General features: G+C 40.0%; 1 protein-coding gene across 2 annotated transcripts in view; it reads left to right on the top strand.

Annotated features, from left to right (window-relative positions):
* Positions 1 to 21,008, top strand: part of HPRT1 (hypoxanthine phosphoribosyltransferase 1) — a 75,758-nt gene that overhangs the window by 39,972 nt on the left and 14,778 nt on the right. For both annotated transcript variants that reach the window (XM_033944260.1, XM_033944261.1), the window contains exons 6-7: positions 11,278 to 11,360; positions 16,009 to 16,055. In XM_033944260.1, coding sequence (XP_033800151.1) covers positions 11,278 to 11,360; positions 16,009 to 16,055 — 130 coding nt within the window. The remainder of the gene's footprint in view (positions 1 to 11,277; positions 11,361 to 16,008; positions 16,056 to 21,008) is intronic.

The raw sequence follows: 21,008 nt of genomic DNA, 5'->3' as shown, positions 1-21,008 counted from the left end.
TGTTTTGTTTTCATGCTCCACCTTACATCACTCTGAGATGAGCTCCTCCCCCTCAGTCTTAACTTTCTACAAGTTTTTATTATCCGGTTGGAGGCTTTCAGTGCTGCAGAGGATCCTGGTCACCCCGGGGCATCTCTGGCTATGAGAAGGTATGGACTCTTAGGGCTGAGTCTGTAGCCCACAAGCACATGCCTCACATGATTCCTGTGTGACCAGCTTGCATCAGTAATTCTCGGAGCTCGGGGTCCGTTCCCTTGGGAGAAGTGTCACTCCAGGTTTGACCACTGTGGGCTTGAATGGCTCACCCCAAGTTATGTTAGCAGTGAGCTTGAGTGCAGACTGAGCTGTTCCTGTGACATTTTTACCCAGGAGTGAGACTGACTGTGTCCCCCTCCCCCCTTCCACCAAAGCAGGCTCCAGCAGGGGTCTGAGGGTCCAGTTCTATGTCGGGAACTAGACGGTAGTCCAAAGAAACAAGCCATCTGTTGGACTTCAGGCTTGTCTGATACAGAAATCTTCTCTCCCCTCTGATCAGAGGTTCCCCATGCAGCTCCAGCACAGAATCATGGCATGGTGAGTAAGGCTATTGACGCCTATAAGGAAAATGGGGGGGGGGGGGGTAAGAGTTTCTGAGGTTAGATATCAGGTTTCCCACTTCCCAAAACCCCTTCCCTGCATTTTTTTGAGTTTGTATTTTTTTTTCTCCATGGGCCATTTTAGGTGCCAGAATTGCTATTGCGGCGGCCATCTTGGACTTCCCAATTTTATTTTAAAATCCTCCCTCTGCTTCAATACCCCTTATTTTTGACAGAAAACAGTACAGGAGGACTTCTCAGATAGAGATACTTCAAATTAATTTTAGATTTGTGGTGGATACCTATCTGAAGGGGATTATTGTTCCACATGCCACACAGCATGTGAAAGGGGGATGGGAACTTCGGGCTTCGCCTCTCCTTATGCTCCTGGTGGCTTAGCTGCTCTGCTGGAGTGTTTTCTTGACTAGAAATTCCAGCAGAAACCGGAGAATGTGGAGTTGGCGTCCCCAGTGAAGTGCAGCCGCGTGCCGTGGATAAACACTAGAAGCCAGTGCGGGAGACCCTGCCAGGACCCTCTGGGTAGTTCAATCCCAAATTCATACATCTGCACAAGATGTATGAAGCCTTTTTAGGTTTCAAAAGCCGACCTAACCCCGCAGGGGCCTAAGCGGAGGTAGCGCCAGGGTTTTCGGGGAGAGGTGCAGGGTCCACCCAAGGAGCCATGCAGATGTCAAGGGGACCCCATCTCTGGTGGACTTGGAGGACAGATATTTAGTCCATGCCTTTAATTCCTCATTCTGGGTCTTCAGCTCTTGGATATTCAGCATCCCGGCTGGTAAGGGCTAATCACGATTAGGTGGCAGCCCTGGATCTTTGAGATGATCCAAGGGTCTGAAGTTGTTCAAACCCTCTGGCCTATGATGTTTAATTGTGGCAGCGCACCAGGAATAAAAGTTGGAGGTGCCTTAGGCTCTCACTCGTAAGCACCACTAAGGAACAGAATACCTGTTTTCCTTCGCATTCACAGATCACTAAGATGTTAACAGATCACTGGGACGTTCCCAAATGGCCCTTAGGGGTAGCTGTCAATGGCTAAGCTCTACCCAATGGATGCTGAGTTCCAGCAGCAGTTTACTATGCCTCAAGTGGATTCACTGGTGGTGTAGGTTATAAAGCAAGCTTGGCAAGGCCTGGACGTTCTCATGGCTAGTGTGGTGGATCATAAGCTGAAATCCTTACCAGATAACAGGCCCCAAAATATGAGGGGGTCTAGTAGGAGAAAGTTTTGTGGCTCCCAGCATTTTCGCTGGTATTCAGGAGAGTCCTTCAGTCAGAGGACATTCCAGGGCCAGAGACAAAAAGTTTCAGGAGCACTAGGCATCTCCAAGCAACCAGATCCTGTTCCTTTGCAGCTTCCAAGAAGCAGCAATGATACCAGGACAGCAGCCATTCCTTCAAGGGTGGAGGCAGGCTGGCAGAGTACTGGCAAGCTTGGACATAGATCTCTTTGGATCGATGGGTGATTAGGTCATTCAGGAGGGGGTACAAGCTAGAATTCTACTGGACCCTCACGTCTCTAGCAGAGAAGCTGGAAAAGGTGACCAAGGTCACGGCCATGCTTCAAAGACTTCAAGTTTATTAAGTATTTGATTAATCGCTTACTCAAATATCTAAGCGAAGAACAAATTATTCAATTTACAGATAATACAGGGGTTATAAAAGACAGATGGACACTGAACAAAACATTAAATTAACGACTAACAGAAAAGGAAAACAAAGGGAAAGGCAGGGTAATGAAATACAATAATAATGATAGAAAGAAGGACGATTATGGTAAAAAAACAATAGGAGGGAAATAAAAGAAGTAGCCTTATGAAAATAAGCAAAAATAGGCTGGGACTCCTAAATATTATAAGCGTCTTTAAAAAGAAAGCTCTTAAGTTTTTACTTTTAAATTTATCTAAGTTCTTTTCTTCTCTGAGATAAATAGGGAGGGAGTTCCAAGTTTGAGGAGCTGTAACAGAGAAGATAAAGTGCCGTAGTGTATTCATAACTTTAAGTGAGGGCGTAACTAGATGTTGGTCAATAGATCTCAGTGATCTGATTGGGGTATAAGGGATCAATAACTTGTAGATGAAAGCTGGGGTTTTATATAACAGGGATTTAAAAGTAAGTAGATTTAGTTTATATTGAATTTGATGCGCTACTGGAAGCCAGTGTGCTTTCTTAAGAAAAGAGGAGTGACATGATCAAATTTCCTTGTTTTCATTATGAGTTTAATTGAGGTATTTTGAATGATCTGCAAACGTCTAATTTCTTTTTGAGCTATTCCCATAAGTAAAGCATTACAATAATCAATTTTCAGGATATTTGGGCCATAGAACTTGTCCCCAACCTCAGCTCGGGCTCAGGCAGATACTCTGAATACTTCATCATGCCCAAGAAAGGCACAGAGGACTGGAGGCTCATTTTGGATCTCAAAGCAGTAAATGCCTCTCTGAAAGTCCCCCATTTCCACATGGGAATGGCCCATGTGAATGGGGGCCAAAGGAATGGTCATCGAGGTGGTGTTTCTGGCCTTCCTGAAACTCATGGATGCATATCTGTATATTCCCATCCTTCTGGACCCCAGAAAATATGAGATTTCACGAACTTCAATAACATTTTCAGTTTTCAGCCCTTCCGTTCAGATTGGCGACAGCCCCCAGCACTTTCACCAAGGTTATGGTTGTGGTTGCAGCTCATTCGGAAGATGGGTATCCAAGTACATCACTACCCGGACGATTGGCTGATAGGGCCCCATCCAGGTAGGAGTGTGAGGTGGCAGTGGTTGTGCTGGATTGTCAACATCAAAGAAGAGCCATCTGGAACAAACCCAGACTCTGGAGTATCTGGGAGTTCTTTGCGACATGGCTCAGGACCACGTTTTTCTGCAAGAACCACGCAAAAAGTAGCTACAAATACAGATCCTGTCTCTCTTAGTGATGCAGATTCCTATGGTGTCTTTATAATGTCACTGGGGTACTAATAGTTAAATATTAGTGGAAGTCAGAAAAATATTAGAGTTCAAATAAAAGAACTGTCTTCTCATTCAAATTAGTAACCAAACTTCAGGATTGCAACCGTCACGTTTGAAAGTCACTCAGAGGTATAGAGTTCTTCAAGAAGAGAGTTGCGCCCTCTAGTGATGAACCAAAGTATATTTTTCAGTCGTTGCAACTTTATTAGTTCTGGTTACGCTCCAAGTTTGATTACAAAAGTAAATAAATAAATAAATAAATGTCTTTACAGTCTTTCAAACACTTGTATGAAAATACTTTGTTTTTTCTTATCTTTACAAATCTTTTCAAATGAACATCGCTCTGTGAGAAAATTGAGAGCAGTTTGATAATTCAGTTTATAACAGGTTCGGGGTCTCTACGTGGCCCCGTTTCGATTCCTTCTTCAGGAGACCCTATTGTATGTAAATTGAAAAACCTTTTCAATGCTGATAGAATGCTTCAAGTTTGCGATGTGGTAACATCTGAAATATAAAGTATATATAAACAGCCGGGTATGAGAGTAGAAATTTCACTATCCTCACTACGGCAAAAATTCTAAATAAATTATAAAGCTACTATAGGAAGCGAGGCACAACAATACATACCGTCAAAAGAATGCTGTCGGTGCTGTGAATTTAAACTGTCAGAGAAAACATAGCATCAGCTGTCTGGTTTAAAAGAGTACAGGGGGGAGGAGTTTATTACACGTCAGAATTAGAATTAGAACTGACGTGATTCCTAGAATGTTGGTGAATAAGTACATAGAGTGATGAGTTACTGTTTAGCATTAAAAAATACTATTTAGCATTAAAAAATACAGGGAAGATTTTAAATGTTATTGTAAAGACAGTGAAATATGACTGTGTGTAGTCTAAAAGCCTTGTTCATAGGAAAGCGATCCATTCCATATCACTATTTAGGCCATGAGGCTGCAATGTATTTAAAGTGAAAATCCACTTTTGTTCTTGTCTCCAAAGTATATGGGCCACATCTCCTCCTCTGGTTAAATTAATGACATTGAGCACTGAAAATTTGAGATCTGTGATCGCATGTTGGTGTAGTAACCAGTGCTGGACTAGGGGAGCCTCTTTTACTTCAGAGCGAATTCTACTAATATGTTCTCCAATCCTGATTTTGATGCAACGAGTGGTACAACCTACATATAAAAGATGGCACGGGCATTGAATCACATACACTACTTGTCTGGACTCACAATTTGTGGCAGAGGTTTTAATTTTGCTAAGACAGCTATTGTGTATGGACATGTGTTTTAAGGTGACACTGTATTGGCACATTTTACAGTGTCCACATGGAACATGTTGCCCTGCCATTTGTTCTACTGGATGTTTTAGAAAATGGGATTGTACCAGCTGTTGTTTGAGATTACGTTGTTTGGAGAATGCAAAGCGGGGTATTTGATGGAATGTCTTGTGGTATTGCATAATACCCCAGTGTTTCTTAATGATCCTTTTAATGTCAAATGCTCTGACTGAGTAGGGGAGGACACATACTAAAGTGTCCTCATCTTCTTTAGAGGTGGGATTTAACAATAAAGATCTATTCGCATACAGTCCTCTTTTATATGCTTTTTTGATAACTGATGTTGGATACCCTCTTTTTACTGTCTTTACAATAACATTTAAAATCTTCCCTGTATTTTTTAATGCTAAATAGTATTTTTTAATGCTAAACAGTAACTCATCACTCTATGTACTTATTCACCAACATTCTAGGAATCACGTCAGTTCTAATTCTAATTCTGACGTGTAATAAACTCCTCCCCCCTGTACTCTTTTAAACCAGACAGCTGATGCTATGTTTTCTCTGACAGTTTAAATTCACAGCACCGACAGCGTTCTTTTGACGGTATGTATTGTTGTGCCTCGCTTCCTATAGTAGCTTTATAATTTATTTAGAATTTTTGCCGTAGTGAGGATAGTGAAATTTCTACTCTCATACCCGGCTGTTTATATATACTTTATATTTCAGATGTTACCACATCGCAAACTTGAAGCATTCTATCAGCATTGAAAAGGTTTTTCAATTTACATACAATAGGGTCTCCTGAAGAAGGAATCGAAACGGGGCCACGTAGAGACCCCGAACCTGTTATAAACTGAATTATCAAACTGCTCTCAATTTTCTCACAGAGCGATGTTCATTTGAAAAGATTTGTAAAGATAAGAAAAAACAAAGTATTTTCATACAAGTGTTTGAAAGACTGTAAAGACATTTATTTATTTATTTACTTTTGTAATCAAACTTGGAGCGTAACCAGAACTAATAAAGTTGCAACGACTGAAAAATATACTTTGGTTCATCACTAGAGGGCGCAACTCTCTTCTTGAAGAACTCTATACCTCTGAGTGACTTTCAAACGTGACGGTTGCAATCCTGAAGTTTGGTTACTAATTTGAATGAGAAGACAGTTCTTTTATTTGATTCCTATGGTGTGGCATTATGTCCAGGTGCTGGATTCCATGCTACCATCCATGGAAGTGGTCCCTTGGGCCAGGGTACACATGTGACCAGGACTCACTTCTGTCTTTGTGGTTTCTGCAGAGGCATTCACTTCAGATGCATCTCCCATGGACAGGGACAGCGGGGAACAGCTTACACTGGTGACTTCAGGACAGCTCCTTGTTGACAGGCAGGCCTCTCTGAATTTTGAGTGGGTGACTATCACGACTGATGCCAGTCTTTTCAGCTGGGGAGTTCATTGCGGGAATGCTCGATTCAGGACCAGTGGACTCGCCATCAGCAGGGGTAGCCCTTAAATTGTCTCCCGCAGAGATATGTAGAGTAGCTATTTGGTCTACTCTGCATATTTTTTCCAGATTTTCCAGAGTGGATGTGGCGGCTCAAGAGAACGCCACTTTTGGGTCCTTTGTTTTGCAGGCAGGCTCTTCTGTCTCTCCCTAGACGCTGACCATTGCTTTGGTACATCACCATATTTATGGACTCCTGAGTGGATGTAACAAAATGAAAGATTAGGTTCTTACCTGGATAATCTTTTTTCTGTTAATCCGCCCTCAGTATTTACTGTTTTGCCTGCTTCAGATGTTTTCTAGATTCCAAGCATGGAATTCTTCTCCTGTCAGTCAAATAGCTGAATGTGAAGAAATCTGGTATATGTAAGTGTATTCTTCGACCTCTGGCTATTAGTGCTAGTTGCACTCAGTACGTTTGTTCTCTAAGGTTGTTTTATACAAATTCCTATTTGTTGTTGTTCTAATTCTTTGTTTATAAGTTACAGAGCAGAACAGACTTGTGTAATGTATGCAGGGTCATTCCTCTTTGTATTCTGTAGAGCTTGATTGCTTTGGGACATAACTGAAAAGAGACACTGGGCTCCGCCTCCATGTGGGAGGTGATCAAAATTGTACGTATTCACACTTCTGCAAGTCCAGTTTGCAGGAACAGATTGATCACCATATGTACAGATTCCTGAGAGGATTAACAGAAAGATTATTATCCAAGTAAGAACCTAATCTTTCATAATATCAGCCATAGCAACATCGGTAGCCCACTTAGGATCATCCTTGAACAGAATTCCTGACATGATAGCTAGTTCGGTCTGACAATCCTGCAAAATTTGTTTGTTGTCTAGAATCCAACTTCACTCCTAGGCCCATTTTTATTCTATTCCAGATTGCACTTTCAAATTAGCATGTTTTCTTTCCCAGGTTAATTGCTGTACAAGCCTCAGTGTTTTGAGTCCCTATTGTCTTAACCTTGCTGTTTTTTGGTGAGCCTGGTAGCTAGGGATTCCCAGCTGTGGGAATATGAGGCCTGCTTGTCCTTGGAGAAAGCGAAGTTACTTCTAGCAGATATTCTTTTAGGACAAAAGCCAACATATTATCACATACCCTCCCACTTCCCCTTGAAGTTCTGTAAGCTATATTATAAGATTGAAAGAATTGTACTCGGTATGGCTTGATAGAAGCTTTAAGATAAGAAAAAGAAATTCCTAAAGAGTATATACCACAGAAAAATACTATAATATCAGAGCAATGTACTCAAATTGCAAAATTAGAAATATTGTACATATTTATTAATTTAAAATTTGCAAAAATATCACAAAATTTTCATTTTATTGGTTGTAGCTCTCTGTTTTATTTTTTGTTTGATAGAAGCTTGTACATATAGTTGGGATCATAAGTTTACATACCCCTGGCATAATTTGCCTAAGATGTACACTGTTTGTTGAAAATGAGTGATCAGACAAAACACATTTCTTTTATTTTTTAATGTTTCAAATTAAACCATTATGTATTACAGAATAGCATAATCATTAAACCATAGCATTTAATGAAATAACGATTCTTTTCAAAAGTTTGCATACCCTTAATTCTTAATAAGGTGGATTTCCTCCTTTTGCATCATTGACTGCTTGCAGTCTTTTCTGATGGCTGTAAATGAGGTTCTTTATTTTCTCATGTTGTAAAGCTGCCTATTCTTGGCAAAAAACCCTCCAGATCCTGCAGATTCTTTGGTTGTCTAGCATAAACTACATGTTTGAGTTCTCCCCAAAATGGCTAAATGATGTTGAGGTCAGGAGACTGTGATGGCCACTCCAGAATGTTCCCTTTTTTCTACTGCAGCCACTTGAAGGGTCAATTCGGCCTTATGTTTCAGATCATTATCATGTTGGAAAGTCCAAGTGCGCCCCATGTGCAGCTTTCTGGCTGACAAATGCAAATTCTCTTCCAATATTTTCTGATAAAATGCTGCATTCATCCTGCCGTCTATTTTGACAAAATTCCCTGTGCTGTTCCCCCCCCCAAAAAAAAAACAAAAAACCAACAACAACAAAAAAAAACCCCAAACCCAGCAGAGCTCCACCTCTTATTAGTCATGATAGGGATGGTATGCTTCTCTTCTTAGGCTTTGTTGCCTCCTGTTCAAACAGCATTTATGGTTGTGACCATAAAGTTCAATTTTTGTTTCATCATTCCAAATTATTTTGTTCGAGAACAGACATGGGCAACTCCGGTTCTCGAGGGCTGGAATCCAATCAATTTCTCCAATGAATATGCATGAGATCTATTTGCATGCACTGCTTTCAATGCATATTCATTGGGAAAATCCTGAAAACCCGAATGGATTCCGGCCCTCGAGTTGCCCATGTCTGTTCTAGAAGCTTTGAAGCTTCTCTGTGCTGTTTTGTGGCATTAGTGTAGCAGTGGCTTTTTCTGGCAACTCTTATCATGCAGCCCATTTTTGTTCAAGTATCTCCTTATTGTGCATGCTGAAACAACCACACCATTTTATTTCAGAGAAGCCTGTATTTCAGTACAAGTTGCTTGGGGGTGTTTCTTTGCATCCCTGGCAGTTGTCTGAAATTTTTCTTGGTCTACCTGACCATGGCTTGGTATTAACAACCCATTTTTTTACTTCTTGATCAGAGTTTGAAAAATACCAATTGGCATTTTCAAATATTTGGATATATTTTTATATCCTTCTCCTGATTTTGTAAATTACTCACAGATCCTTTGACAGTTGTTTTGCTTTCCTTATGCTTCAGTAATCAGCAAAGTCAGTGCAGCCCTGTGTGAAAGGCACAAGGGTTTCTCGGGAGCTAAGAAACTCATTGACTGTATCTACACAGGCACTAATTATATTCAAACATGGCACATGGTTGTGGATAGGTATCCTTCATTACCATCTCAACCTGTTGTGTCAACTTGTATATATTATCAGTCCAAACATTCCAGGGTATGTAAACTAGATCAGGGCAATCTGTGAGTTCATTTATGATTACTAAAGGACACAAACAATTATGTGATAGCTTTACCTGACCAATATTCCTAAATTAAAGAATGGTGTTTTGCAGTATCGCTCATATTTTCCACAAACAGTACACATCTTACAAATTCTGTCAGGAATGTGTAAACTTATAAGCACAACTGTAATTATTGCTAGCTAACTCCGTGCTAGTTTGTGTCAGATGATGTCACCCAGCGGTGAGAGTATTTGGCCTTCTGTCCTTGGATAACACCTGCTACAGGTAAGTAACTTCACTTTTTGTACTGTGGGGTTCAGCTCTAATTTACAGAGACTTACTCGGATATTAGATGGATATATTTAATTTGTGCTCCAGCTGTATGCATTTTTTTGCTATCTTGGTTTTGAACAAAAACTGCACTATATCTGCAAAACTATTAGTTGAAGAAAATTCAGCAGTTTTACAAAAGGCATCTGCGAATTCTGTTAAATATCGCCGTTTAATCTTTATTTTGCATTGCTCTCCTCACTGCCCTGAGCAAGCTTGGCTAACACAGCTACCTGACAAGCTGCAGGAAACAGAATATTTCTGTACAAGCCACACCCTTGCTGTTTACCTTGATTAAATTAACAGTGTACTGTAACATGACAGTTTTGTGAAACGTGTAGTCATCCTAGCTTAGTAAACCCTGAGGAAGCCGCTTGACAGTGGCAAAACGGGTTCCCGTTGGACACACTATACGGGGCTTGAGCAGGAGTAATTCCTTGCCGCTCTACTATACTATCTCATGTTAAAAGATAAGTGCTCATTTAAAGCTTTAACACTGCCATACTCTAAGTTATTTTGCCTTTTTTGCACAGCTTTTTTGCACACTTTCATTGCAATTTGCACAAGGATAATGCTATTTGCACTGTTTTGATAATTTTAGAAATATAAAAGATAAAAAAGAAAAAAATAGTTTTAGGAATTAAAATTATTGAGTAGTTGAATTTTGACGAATCAAGTCAGTATAAGAAATTTTATATTTTGAAAGAATGACGAATTAAGTCATTTGAATAATAATATGAAGGTTTTTTGATCAATGAAAGATACCCACGCCACAATTCCTTATAGGATAGCATTATGATCCTTGGAGTGGCAATTCTGAAATCTTTTCCTTCATTTGATAATATTCAATAAGGAGTTTTCTCTCAAATTAAATTAACCTTTCTGTGGATCTATATATTTTGCGTTTAATTTTTTTCATTTGTTATAATTTTTGATTAAGCATAATTGGACACATTTTCTCAGAAACGGCCACATAAGTCTTGGCTCCAAAATTTTGAGACTGGTAGAATTTGCCTGTCTTGGGTCCATAAGCAATCTGTAAAAGTTACATGTTTAACTTCTGTAACTCCTCCCCCCCACCACCACATAAAAAGATGGGATTTGGACAGTTACTACAAATTGATTGCTCTAACAGAATTCATCAAAACCTAATTTTTTTTCTGATGACTTTGGTCGACTTTTCCCACATCTTTCTGCAGTTTTAATTGCATAATTCAAAATAAGAGAATAGTGCTGGACAGGTTTACAAGGAATTTTTTTTAGTCCATGATTAAAAGATATTGTGTATTGTTCTATCATGGGCTAAAAAACTTCCTTTTAACTCTGTTGAGCATTGTTATTCAGGTGCCTGGAATATTTTTCTGAGGTTTGTCCCTTCCTTTTTATTCACAATTCCACAAGTTTTATATATGGTATAAAATTGTTTGCCGATTCTTGTTAATGTGGTTTTGAGTAGAGTAATTTTGGTTTATTTTTCTGTTTAAATTTGTATATTATAGAGGTTGTGTCAGCATCCGTTTACCTAGGGATTTAAAAGTATATAGTTTGATCAGGGCTACCTCAAAAATTTGCATACAGCTATAAGATTTTAATTTCTGAGACCAAACAATTGCTTGTTTGTCTTCACAAAATATGTTTTTTTCAGGATATCATTGATACTGGGAAGACTATGAAAACATTGCTTTCTATGCTTAAGCAATATAATCCAAAAATGGTTAAAGTGGCCAGGTAAGTTGTCTTCTATCGCATCTTACAGAAATACATATTTTTAAAAATTTTTATTTTTAAGTAATTGTTTTTCTTCAACAATGGGCTCCTTTTACAAAGGTGCGTTAGGGCCTTAACACGCGGAATAGCGCGTGCTAAATTGCCGTGCGCTAGACCTTAACGCCAGCATTGAGCTGGTGTTATTCTAGAAGCGTACTGCACGGTTTAGCGCACGGTAATTTTGTGCATGCGCTAAAAAACGCTAGCGCACCTTAGTAAAAGGAGCCCAGTAAGTGTTCTAATTTTCTAGGGGACTTTTATGTTCTCAAGAGCTCATATACTACATCAGCAGCCACAGTTATTCCAATTAAGGAATCGCATAGTCTTAAGATTTGTGTTAATTAGAGCATCATACAACGATTCTGTACTCAGGTTACTCAGGTTTTTGGAAAGTATTTTAAATTGTGATATTGCTTGTATTTAAAACAAGGGATTTCACCCCTTCTGGAGAATCTTTATTATGTAGCTTCCAATTAACTAGGATTTTTAAAAAAATCTCTTTGTGGTTTAAATTTAGAGGCATTAGTATGAACCTTCAGTTTACCTGATAACTGGTCATTATCTCTGGTTTTGCAGAAACTGAAATTGACTTTTCCTACTTTTAAAATGTTCATTATAAAACACATATTGAGCATGCCTTCCCTTATCAAGGGGCAAAGATCTGGAATAATCTTCTGATTCAGATCACACAACTTTCTTATTTTTACAAAGCTTTAAAGAAGTATCTTTATTTGATTTAGTTATATATGCTACCCAGTAATTTCAGTATACAAACAATATTTGGCAATCCCTCCTCCCTCATAGACACATCTAGAATCTACATATCACTCAGTATTTTTTTATATTTTCCCCATTATTTTGGAATGATTTACCAGTATATCTCCATAAGGAAGTGTCCTTAAAGAAGTTTAAAGCCCAATCAAAGATGCATTTTTCTCTCCTTGTCATGACCTCTCTGGGGCTATGAAGTCTGTTTGTAAATTTTAGTTTAGGTTTTAAAACTCTCTTTGTATGTGATTCTGTTGATTGACACGTTTCCTATTTTAAATGGAGTTTACTTTCTTCACTTTTATTTTAGTTAATATGTACACCACTCTGACCTGTCTTTTTCAGAAAGGGCGACAAAGCAAGTGCAAAATAAACATATGGAATTTTGTTAATGGAATTTTAAAGTTGTACTTTCCCTCTGTTATCTGAAGACGTTCTTGTGATCCACTTTGATTTTTAGTGATAGTGGATTACTGTATATGACTCTATAGTATAGTAACCCATAAAATGTAGACAGTGTTATGTTCTATGAAGGTGTATTTTGGCTAGATATTTTTCCTTTAGAGCAATCTTCCTACGCTCCTGCCCCTTGCAGAGCCATGAACAAAAATGGGTGCCATGATGTCCCACTGTAGTCTCGTGAGACCATGGGAACACGCTAGAGCAATTTTTGTTCATAGCTCTGCACGGGGCAGGAGTGTAGGAAGATTGCTTCTGCCCCACTTCACCACTAGATTACTAGGTAAGGTATGGAGAGGTCTGGGAGACGGGGGTGGGTCAGGGTTTAGAAACTCACGAATAACCAAAGTTGTGAGTCCTAAACCTGCAAATTTGGAAAGAGAAGTGTATACAGTTGCTGCTAGTTTTTCATTTATGTAAGAGCCAGATTAAAATCCTATACAGTGCTGTTCATTTTTAATTGTCTTCAGTAATAGATTTCCTAACTTCTGTTGAAAAATTTCCAGGGTTGCAGTAGAGTGCAGATCTATTTTTGGTGATTTTTTTCGTATTGATGCTTTTGAAATTTCCCATGACGGGGTGGTATGCTGCTGGAAACCTCCTGTCCACATATATTGAAATGAACAGAATTTTGTACTTTCGATTATATTGAAAAAGTTATTTTAAAGCCAAGAGTTTTATTTAGAACTACTATTTCAGGAGTGTAGTTTGCTGTGGATCTTTGGAATACAGCCTTCGTTCTAATTGTCATACTGTATCTAGTTTTGACCCTTGCAAAGGCATTCTTGTTTGTAGCATGGATCTTTTTAGTGAGCTGGGCAGCCTCATTCTTCCATATCTCTTTAAGAAAAGGCTGCATATAAAGTTTGAACCCATGTAGAAAATGATATTGATATCTCAAGATGGAAGTAAAGTATCAGGGCCATGGGGTGGGATAAAAAGAACCAAGGAAGAGGAGGAAGTGAAATCTACAGGATACAGGAAAAGATGGAGGCACAGACTTGGATAATAGCTAAAGCAAGGGGGGATGGGGACAGGTGTGACACCTGGAGAGGTAGGGGATTAGACATGTTTATTAAAGTAGATTAGTCATGAGTTATTGAACATAGTGCTAAACAATGACTGCTTGAAACAGGATGAGAATGATACAGCTGCTTATATTTTCTCTGAGTGCCCTTTGTGCTTATCTATTTGGCAATTCTTAAGTGCCATCTACTTTCTGATTAGTATTTTTAGAGGTCCTTCTGCGTTAAGCTGCCAACATGGCAATAGCAGCATGGTAGGACAGGCCTGCACTACTGTCTGCCACATTCAAACAGGGTTCTTTGCATTAAAAATGCTGTGTTAACCACCTAATGCTGGAGAGGGCTGGATCTGGCGGTGACAGGGATGGGAGGGTTGATGCTAGCTGTCCCAAATGCCGATAGTGCAGCCAAACTTATTGCCTCCTGGTAGCGGTAACTGCAGCTGTACTACCAGCAGTCCGGTAGTGCAGCCACGGTAAGAGGTATAGTGGTACTGATCTTCTCCCCCCTCCATGAAAAATCCCACCCCATGACAGCTTGCTCCCTACATTTACTGGAAAGCCTTTGCATTTAACGCACAGTAATTTTGGCATTAACAGTGTGGTAAGTGCAAAAATTACCACCCTTAGGCCTAGATTCACTAAACTTACTGATCTGGATCGTTTTTGGGCGATTCTTGCCGAGCAACCGATTCACTACAGATTCTACATGCAAATGATCTGATTGGACGCACACCCTAAAGCGATCCCACTGATCGCTGTAAGAGCGATCGAAACACATGCGCAGAGTATCCTTGTTGTTTGTTGATGCAATTTACGCGTGTGTTAGCTCTTCGCCCTTACTACATAGTTAGTGGGCGGGGTTTATTCCCACACGTCATTGGCGGTAAAGCACAAGCGAGCTCAATAGAATGGGGGAGGGGTGGCTGGCCCTACGAGTTTGACATTTTTAAAAAGGAATGATTTGTGACCGACGCAGTGAATTATTTTGCGTAGCCGGATTATCGAATAGAACATGCTTTAAACCCGCAGGTTAAAACCATGGGCTCACAATGCGCTTTTTACAGAATATATTAAAAAAAAGGAATTCTTATGCATATGTAAAGATATTTTAAAGTTTTATTTTTAATTTTGATGGTTGTTTTATTTGGGGTTGTAACCTCGATACTGATATTTCAGGGCGGAAGAGGGCAGGAGAAGTTGGCAAGGATAGTAAGCACCTGGTCCTCAGCAGTCGCTTCTTTTCGGATCGACAAACCCAATGTGTGTTTCTTCTGCTTAGTGAATCGATGGCTTCCTACTTTTGCATGCCATTTCCTCTCATTTGCATGGGTGGATCGGAGCTCGATCAGGAAGCTGTTTAGTGAATCGGGTCGGGGTACGATTGCAAAACCAGTAAAACTGGTTTTGCGATCATCGGGACACGATCGGAAGGTTTAGTGAATCTAGCCCTTAGTGAGGAAAGCTAGAATTTGCTTGTCATAATTTACACTTTCAGCACGTGTGCTTTAAAGGTTGATACTTGACTTTCATGTGGCATTTAGAGTATAGTTTTGTAACATAACAAAATTGCCATATTTTTAGATGACTAAAATATTACAGGAGCCATTTACTCCAAATAATTTGTAGCCCACTTCTGTTCCAGGCTATCCAAAATACATTATAATAAATGTTAAAAAAAACCCAACAAGAACAAAATAACATTTTTGTTTTCCCTTGTTATTGTTTCTCTCTTATTTTAGACAACCTGGTAGTTAGGGCTTCCTACATGTGCGAGATGTCCAGCTTATCCTCGGGGGGGGAGGGGGGAGGGAAAGCAAAGTTACCCAAAACAGGTTCTCCAAGGACAGCAGGATGTATATTCTCATATGCCTACCCATTTCCCCTAGGACAGGGGTAAGCAATTCCGGTCCTTGAGAGCCAGAGCCAGGTCAGGTTTTCAGGTTATCTACAATAAATATGTGTGAGATAATTTGAATGCACTGCCTCCTTGAGATGCAAATCTATCTCGTGCATATTTATTGTGGATAACCTGAAAACCTGACCTGGCTCCGGCTCTTGAGGACTGGAATTGCCTACCCCTGCCCTAGACCAGTTCTATCAGCTATTCTGCTAGACTGCCCTGGTCCTCATGGGGTCAATCCATGTGCAATAGATATTCTAAAGACTTTGAGAAGCGTCTCCATGCTGAGCTCCATTGGTGATATTGCCCATATGTGAGAATGTCCTGGTGTCCTCAGGGAACACCTTTCTTCAGGTGAACAACTTTGCTTTATCTGAGCCAAGCAGAAATGGATCAGTATTTGTTTAACTAACTTACTCCATTTCTCTCATGTAATTGTATTTTTCACTGGACAGCTTGTTGGTGAAAAGAACTCCTCGAAGTGTAGGATATCGGCCTGACTGTAAGTATATGTTTTCAGTGGTATACTTTTTTGCCGATGTTTTAATTAAAACTATTCAAAGTAGTGTGGCGGTCTGTGCATTTTGTTTTCTGTAGCTAATAAGAATTTGGAAGGAAGTCTATATTGTTGTTATCTTTACATCTGTAAATTAATAGAAGCTGAACTACATCCTAGGGCTCCTTTTACAAAGGTGCGTTAGGACCTTAACGCGCAGAATAGCGCGCGCTAGACCTTAACGCCAGCATTGAGCTGGCGTTAGTTCTAGAAGTGTTGCACAGGTTTAGCGCGCACTAAAATGCTGCGTGCGCTAAAATTGCTAGTGCACCTTAGTAAAAGGAGCCCCTAGTGTTGCATAAGAAATAAAACTGATATCAGTAGCCATACGGCAGTTCATTCCTTTATTCTGATATGAGAGTTCAGCATCGACTTTATGGGCACTGGTTATCTTATGCTTCTGGGTATTGTGGTCATTTTTCAATTGGAAATCTGTGTGAACTTGAAGCATGCACAAACCCAGTTTTCAGACACCTAAATCTTACTTTTGTGTCTATATGCACTTATAAGTATTATTTTAAAACAGTGTGTGAGCCAACTTTGTGGCTGTGCCATGCAGGATTAGTTTTGACTCCCAGGCTAGTAGACTTCTCCCTAGGTTGTTTCTGTGTGGGGGAGGGGAGGGGATTGTAGGGAGTCTTATGCCATTGCAAGCGTACAGAGGCAGGGTTCAAGTTTGCCGGGTTCTAAATTGTGCTGCAGCTTGTGGCCCTTGACTTAGGACTCTTACTGCAGTGGTCGGGTTAAGTTGGAAGGGGGTAAAATTCCCAAATAGTTGTGAACTAAGGCCTGTGGTGCTGTATCCCAGTAGAAACTGATCCAATGTGAACTGGAAGCCCAGAGGACCAGTAGGAAATTATTATTGTTTGTATTCATACTTCATTTAAAAAAAATTATTTTATGAATGCCAGTGATGCGGTTTGTTGTATTATTTACAGAGATGGAGAATAGGGGGAGAGAAGCAGAAGGTTTAGGAGAAAAGAGAAGCAGTTCAGTTTCAGGTGGTGGCAGGACATCCAGGCAGCAATATCAGCCAGACAGGCTGAGACTTTTCTTGGATTTTAGGTGAAATCTGTACAGAGGTAGATCTGGGAATCATTAGCATATGTATATAGGTGATACTGGAAACCATAGGAAGTTGGCCCTAATTCTCTTCCTTAGAATGTTTTGGATCCTCAGTTGATTTCTAAAGTTTCATATTCAAAAATGCCTTGGGCATTTTCCTTTCAAGGAAATGTGAGTTGAGGACCTGGGTTCGATGGAGGTTCCACAGGAGATTACTTTGAAAGATGTTTGGCAGGTTAATCTTAGGATGGAAGGGTTAATAAAATCATTCAAATCTCAAAATCAAATTTTTTTCACAGAAGGAGTTGAAAATTGGGTAATGAGGACTCAAATCTACAGATACTTGATAAACGATTGTCAACTGTTGAAACAGGTTTCTGCCTTGCAAGCTGTATCCATTTCTGCAGTTAAAGATTGAGGTGATAGAAAATGTTGTAAGACCTAGGAACCTATGTTTAGTTAATTTTCCCAACACTCAGTGATCACTCAGAGATCTAAGCATTAGAGAAAGCAGATATTACATATTTCTAATTGTTGATATGTTCCCACTAAAAGCTCCCAGTTGAACAAGGAGTGGATCAATTTGTTTCAACAATTTCACCTTACATGATTTCTTAAGACTCTTAGGATTTGATACAGACTCGGTCTACCCTTTTAGTAGTATGTATAAATGAGTGATAAAACACTAATCATGAGAACACTCTTAAGAATAAAGAAGCAGTTTTTTGTGGAGCTAAGGTGTTAATGTTTCCCGATGTGGCCAAGCCAACACAACTTAGACGTAAAGCCTTTATGGCATTCAAGTCTAGGGTTGTGGCTTTGGGTGCCACTTTTTTTTATTATTATTATTAATTTCCCTGTAAATGTTTGCTGAGTTTTCAAAATAAAGATTGTTTTTTTTTTTGGCATCCACTACAATTGAATCAATTTCTAAAACTTCATGAAAAATGACTGATTTGTTCTGAGGAGAATTTAAGAAATTAGCACTGTTTGATGTTGGATTTAATTTTTCATTTATTATTTCTTTAAATATTTTGAGTACCTTCCTCTCGTGATCTGGGCCAGATTGAATAACCTCTATGGTAGATTGCCATAGCCTCAGGTCATAAAATTTTTAAAAGAAAACTCTGTAGGAAGCTTCCACTTAAAAATTCACTTACAAGCCTGTGGGTGAAAAATTGACTGCTGAGGGAGACTGAAAGTAGACTGGGGGGAGAGGGCGGATTGGTGGGAGGAAGCTGGAAAGAGCCTAGTGAGGAGTGGCTGGAGGTAAGGGAAGAGACTGATGAGCTCGAGGGAGCAAGAGATTAGTGGTGTGAGAGCTCGAGGGAGAGAGAAGCTAATAAAAATATACTAGGAGGAGATAAGTGGGTAGGGATGAGGAGTAGGGAAAAAAAAGACATGAAGAGGGGCTGGAAAAGAGAGATTGGTGGAGTGATTTGACATGGGGGGATGTGATAGCTGTGAGGGAGGGTCTAAAGTGGGTAAGAAAATACAGATGAGAGGCTTGCAGGATAGAACTCTGCCACAGAGTTCACAGTGTATCACAGAACTTAGCCTGACTGAGCCTGAACTGAAGTCCTGTGCCATCAAAATGGATTTTTCTGTGTCAAAGGACTCTATTACACTCTGCATCAACCAAAAGACTGATCAGCCAGATCTAACCTGGAAGATTCATGAAATCTTTGAAGAAAGGACATTGTTTACATTATTCCAGCCACTTTGAAGCCCCTGTGCATGTTTTGTAGGTCACAAATGAAGTACCTGAATAGATGTGGAGAGTTTTGATATCCATAATCAGCCAATCACAGTCCCCTGTTCAGCCATGATTTGATAGATGTGACTTACTAGATTCCTTCAACACAGTCCCACTGGTATCTACACCTATGCTCTCTGTCTAATCCTTATCTGGAACCAAGAAGGGACAATATTCGAGCCACTGTCTGAGGATCAGAAAATTTTTCTGAAGTCAGTACTGCCATCTGCAGGTCATATGGTTTAGTTCTGTGATCATTCAGATATCGAGGGTAGATATTTGTGGTTATTTTCCAGTGCAGTGTGTGGATACATCAAGAATGGGAAAGGAAATGGAATGTGGTTTCTTGAGGCAATGGAGGGTTAAGTAACTTGCTCAGGGTCACAGGGAGCTGTGGTGGACTAACCATTAGACTACTCCTCTTCTCCAGCTAAGAGCGAATCTCAATGTTTCATCTGCAGAAATATCACTCGCAATATTAAACAGAATAAACTCTAATACCGATCTGTGGGGCACTCCACTACTTACCTTTCTTTCCTCAAGAAAATTTCATTTACCACCACTCTAACGCCTGTCAGTCAACCAATTTCTAATCCAGATCATCACTTTGGGCTCTAACTTCAGCCTGCTAAGTTTGATAAGCCTTCTGTGAGGGACCGAGTCGAAGGCTTTGCTGAAGTCCAGGTAGACCACATCTAGCGCATTTCTATCCAGTTCTCGGGTCACCCAGTCAAAGAAGTCAATCAGATTCATTTGGTGCGATTTCCCCTTGGTAAAGTCATGTTGTCTCATATCTTGAAGCCCATTCGATTCCAGGAAGTTCACAATTATTTCCTTCAGCAGATCTTCCATTATCTTTCCAGCCACTGAAGAAAGGCTCACTGGCCTGTAGTTCCTGACTTCTCTGTTCCCACTTTTGTGTAGAGGGACTAAATTTGCTCTTTTCCAATCCCAAGCAACCTCTACCGTTTCCAAGGATTTATTGAACAAATCCGTAAGAGGTCCCGCAAGAACATCTCCCAAGTTCCCACAATAGGGTGGATTTCATCCGGTCCCATGGCTTTGTCCACTTTTAGTTTTTCCATTTGTTCATAAATACACCCCTCTCTCAACAGTGTGATATCTGCTCCACTCCCACTCCCTTGTCAGCAACTCTGGTCCTTCTCCAGACTTTTCTTCCATGAACACAGAACAGAAGTAGTTGTTTAGCACGTCTGCCTTTTCCGCATCATGTGCCACATAGCAGTTCTCAGCATCTTTTAGTCTCAATTCCATTTCTAGTCTTCCTCTTTAATATACCTGGAAAAAATCTCCTCTTTTTACATCTCTAGCCATTTTTCCTCCGCCTGAGGTTTTTCTTGTCATATTTCACTACTTTTAGTTTTATCCAGTATTCTTTTCGATGTTTCTCTTGTGTTCTTTTGTGTTGCTTGATCAGTTGCCATTTGTGAAGTGATAGATTGTCCTAAGGCCAAAATAACCTTCCAAATCTCGATATCTTATTGGGGGAGGAATATGCAGACTGTGTTCTTGCTGCTCAGATTCCCCATAGCCAAGACAGGAGTCTCCATGGTGATCATATCTTGTGTAGAGATGTTACATATTACCACAACCACCACTATTATTTCCAACTGCTTGACCGGATGGCTTCTCCAACTGGGGTTAATACCACATATGACTCCATTGTGGCCTGCTGCAAAACAAGATTAGAAGAAACACTTTAGAAACAGGAGGAGCTCCAATCTTGGCTCAGTGCTTTTTTCAATATTGTGAAGAGGAACACTAAATAAGTTTTAACTCTGTGACGCAATTTTAACTCCTCAGTCCCCAAGAGACATTGCTTATCTTTATTGGACATACCATATATACTTTAATATAAACCGACCCGAATATAAACCGAGATAACCCTTGTTCTCCCAAAAAAGGAGGAAAAAAGGTTAAATGTAAACTGGGGGGGTTAATATTCAAGTGCCCTACCAGGCTCTGCACCCAGCCCTTTCCCTACCAGGCTCTACACCCTCTCCTCCCTCACTTTCTGTCCTGCCAGGCTCTGCACCCTGTTCCCCCTCCCTTCCTGC

Source organism: Geotrypetes seraphini, chromosome 5 (genome assembly GCF_902459505.1).
Source record: "Geotrypetes seraphini chromosome 5, aGeoSer1.1, whole genome shotgun sequence".
Classification (NCBI taxonomy): domain Eukaryota; kingdom Metazoa; phylum Chordata; class Amphibia; order Gymnophiona; family Dermophiidae; genus Geotrypetes; species Geotrypetes seraphini.
Note: the sequence above shows the minus strand (reverse complement) of the source record. Positions and strands in the feature narration are given on the sequence as shown.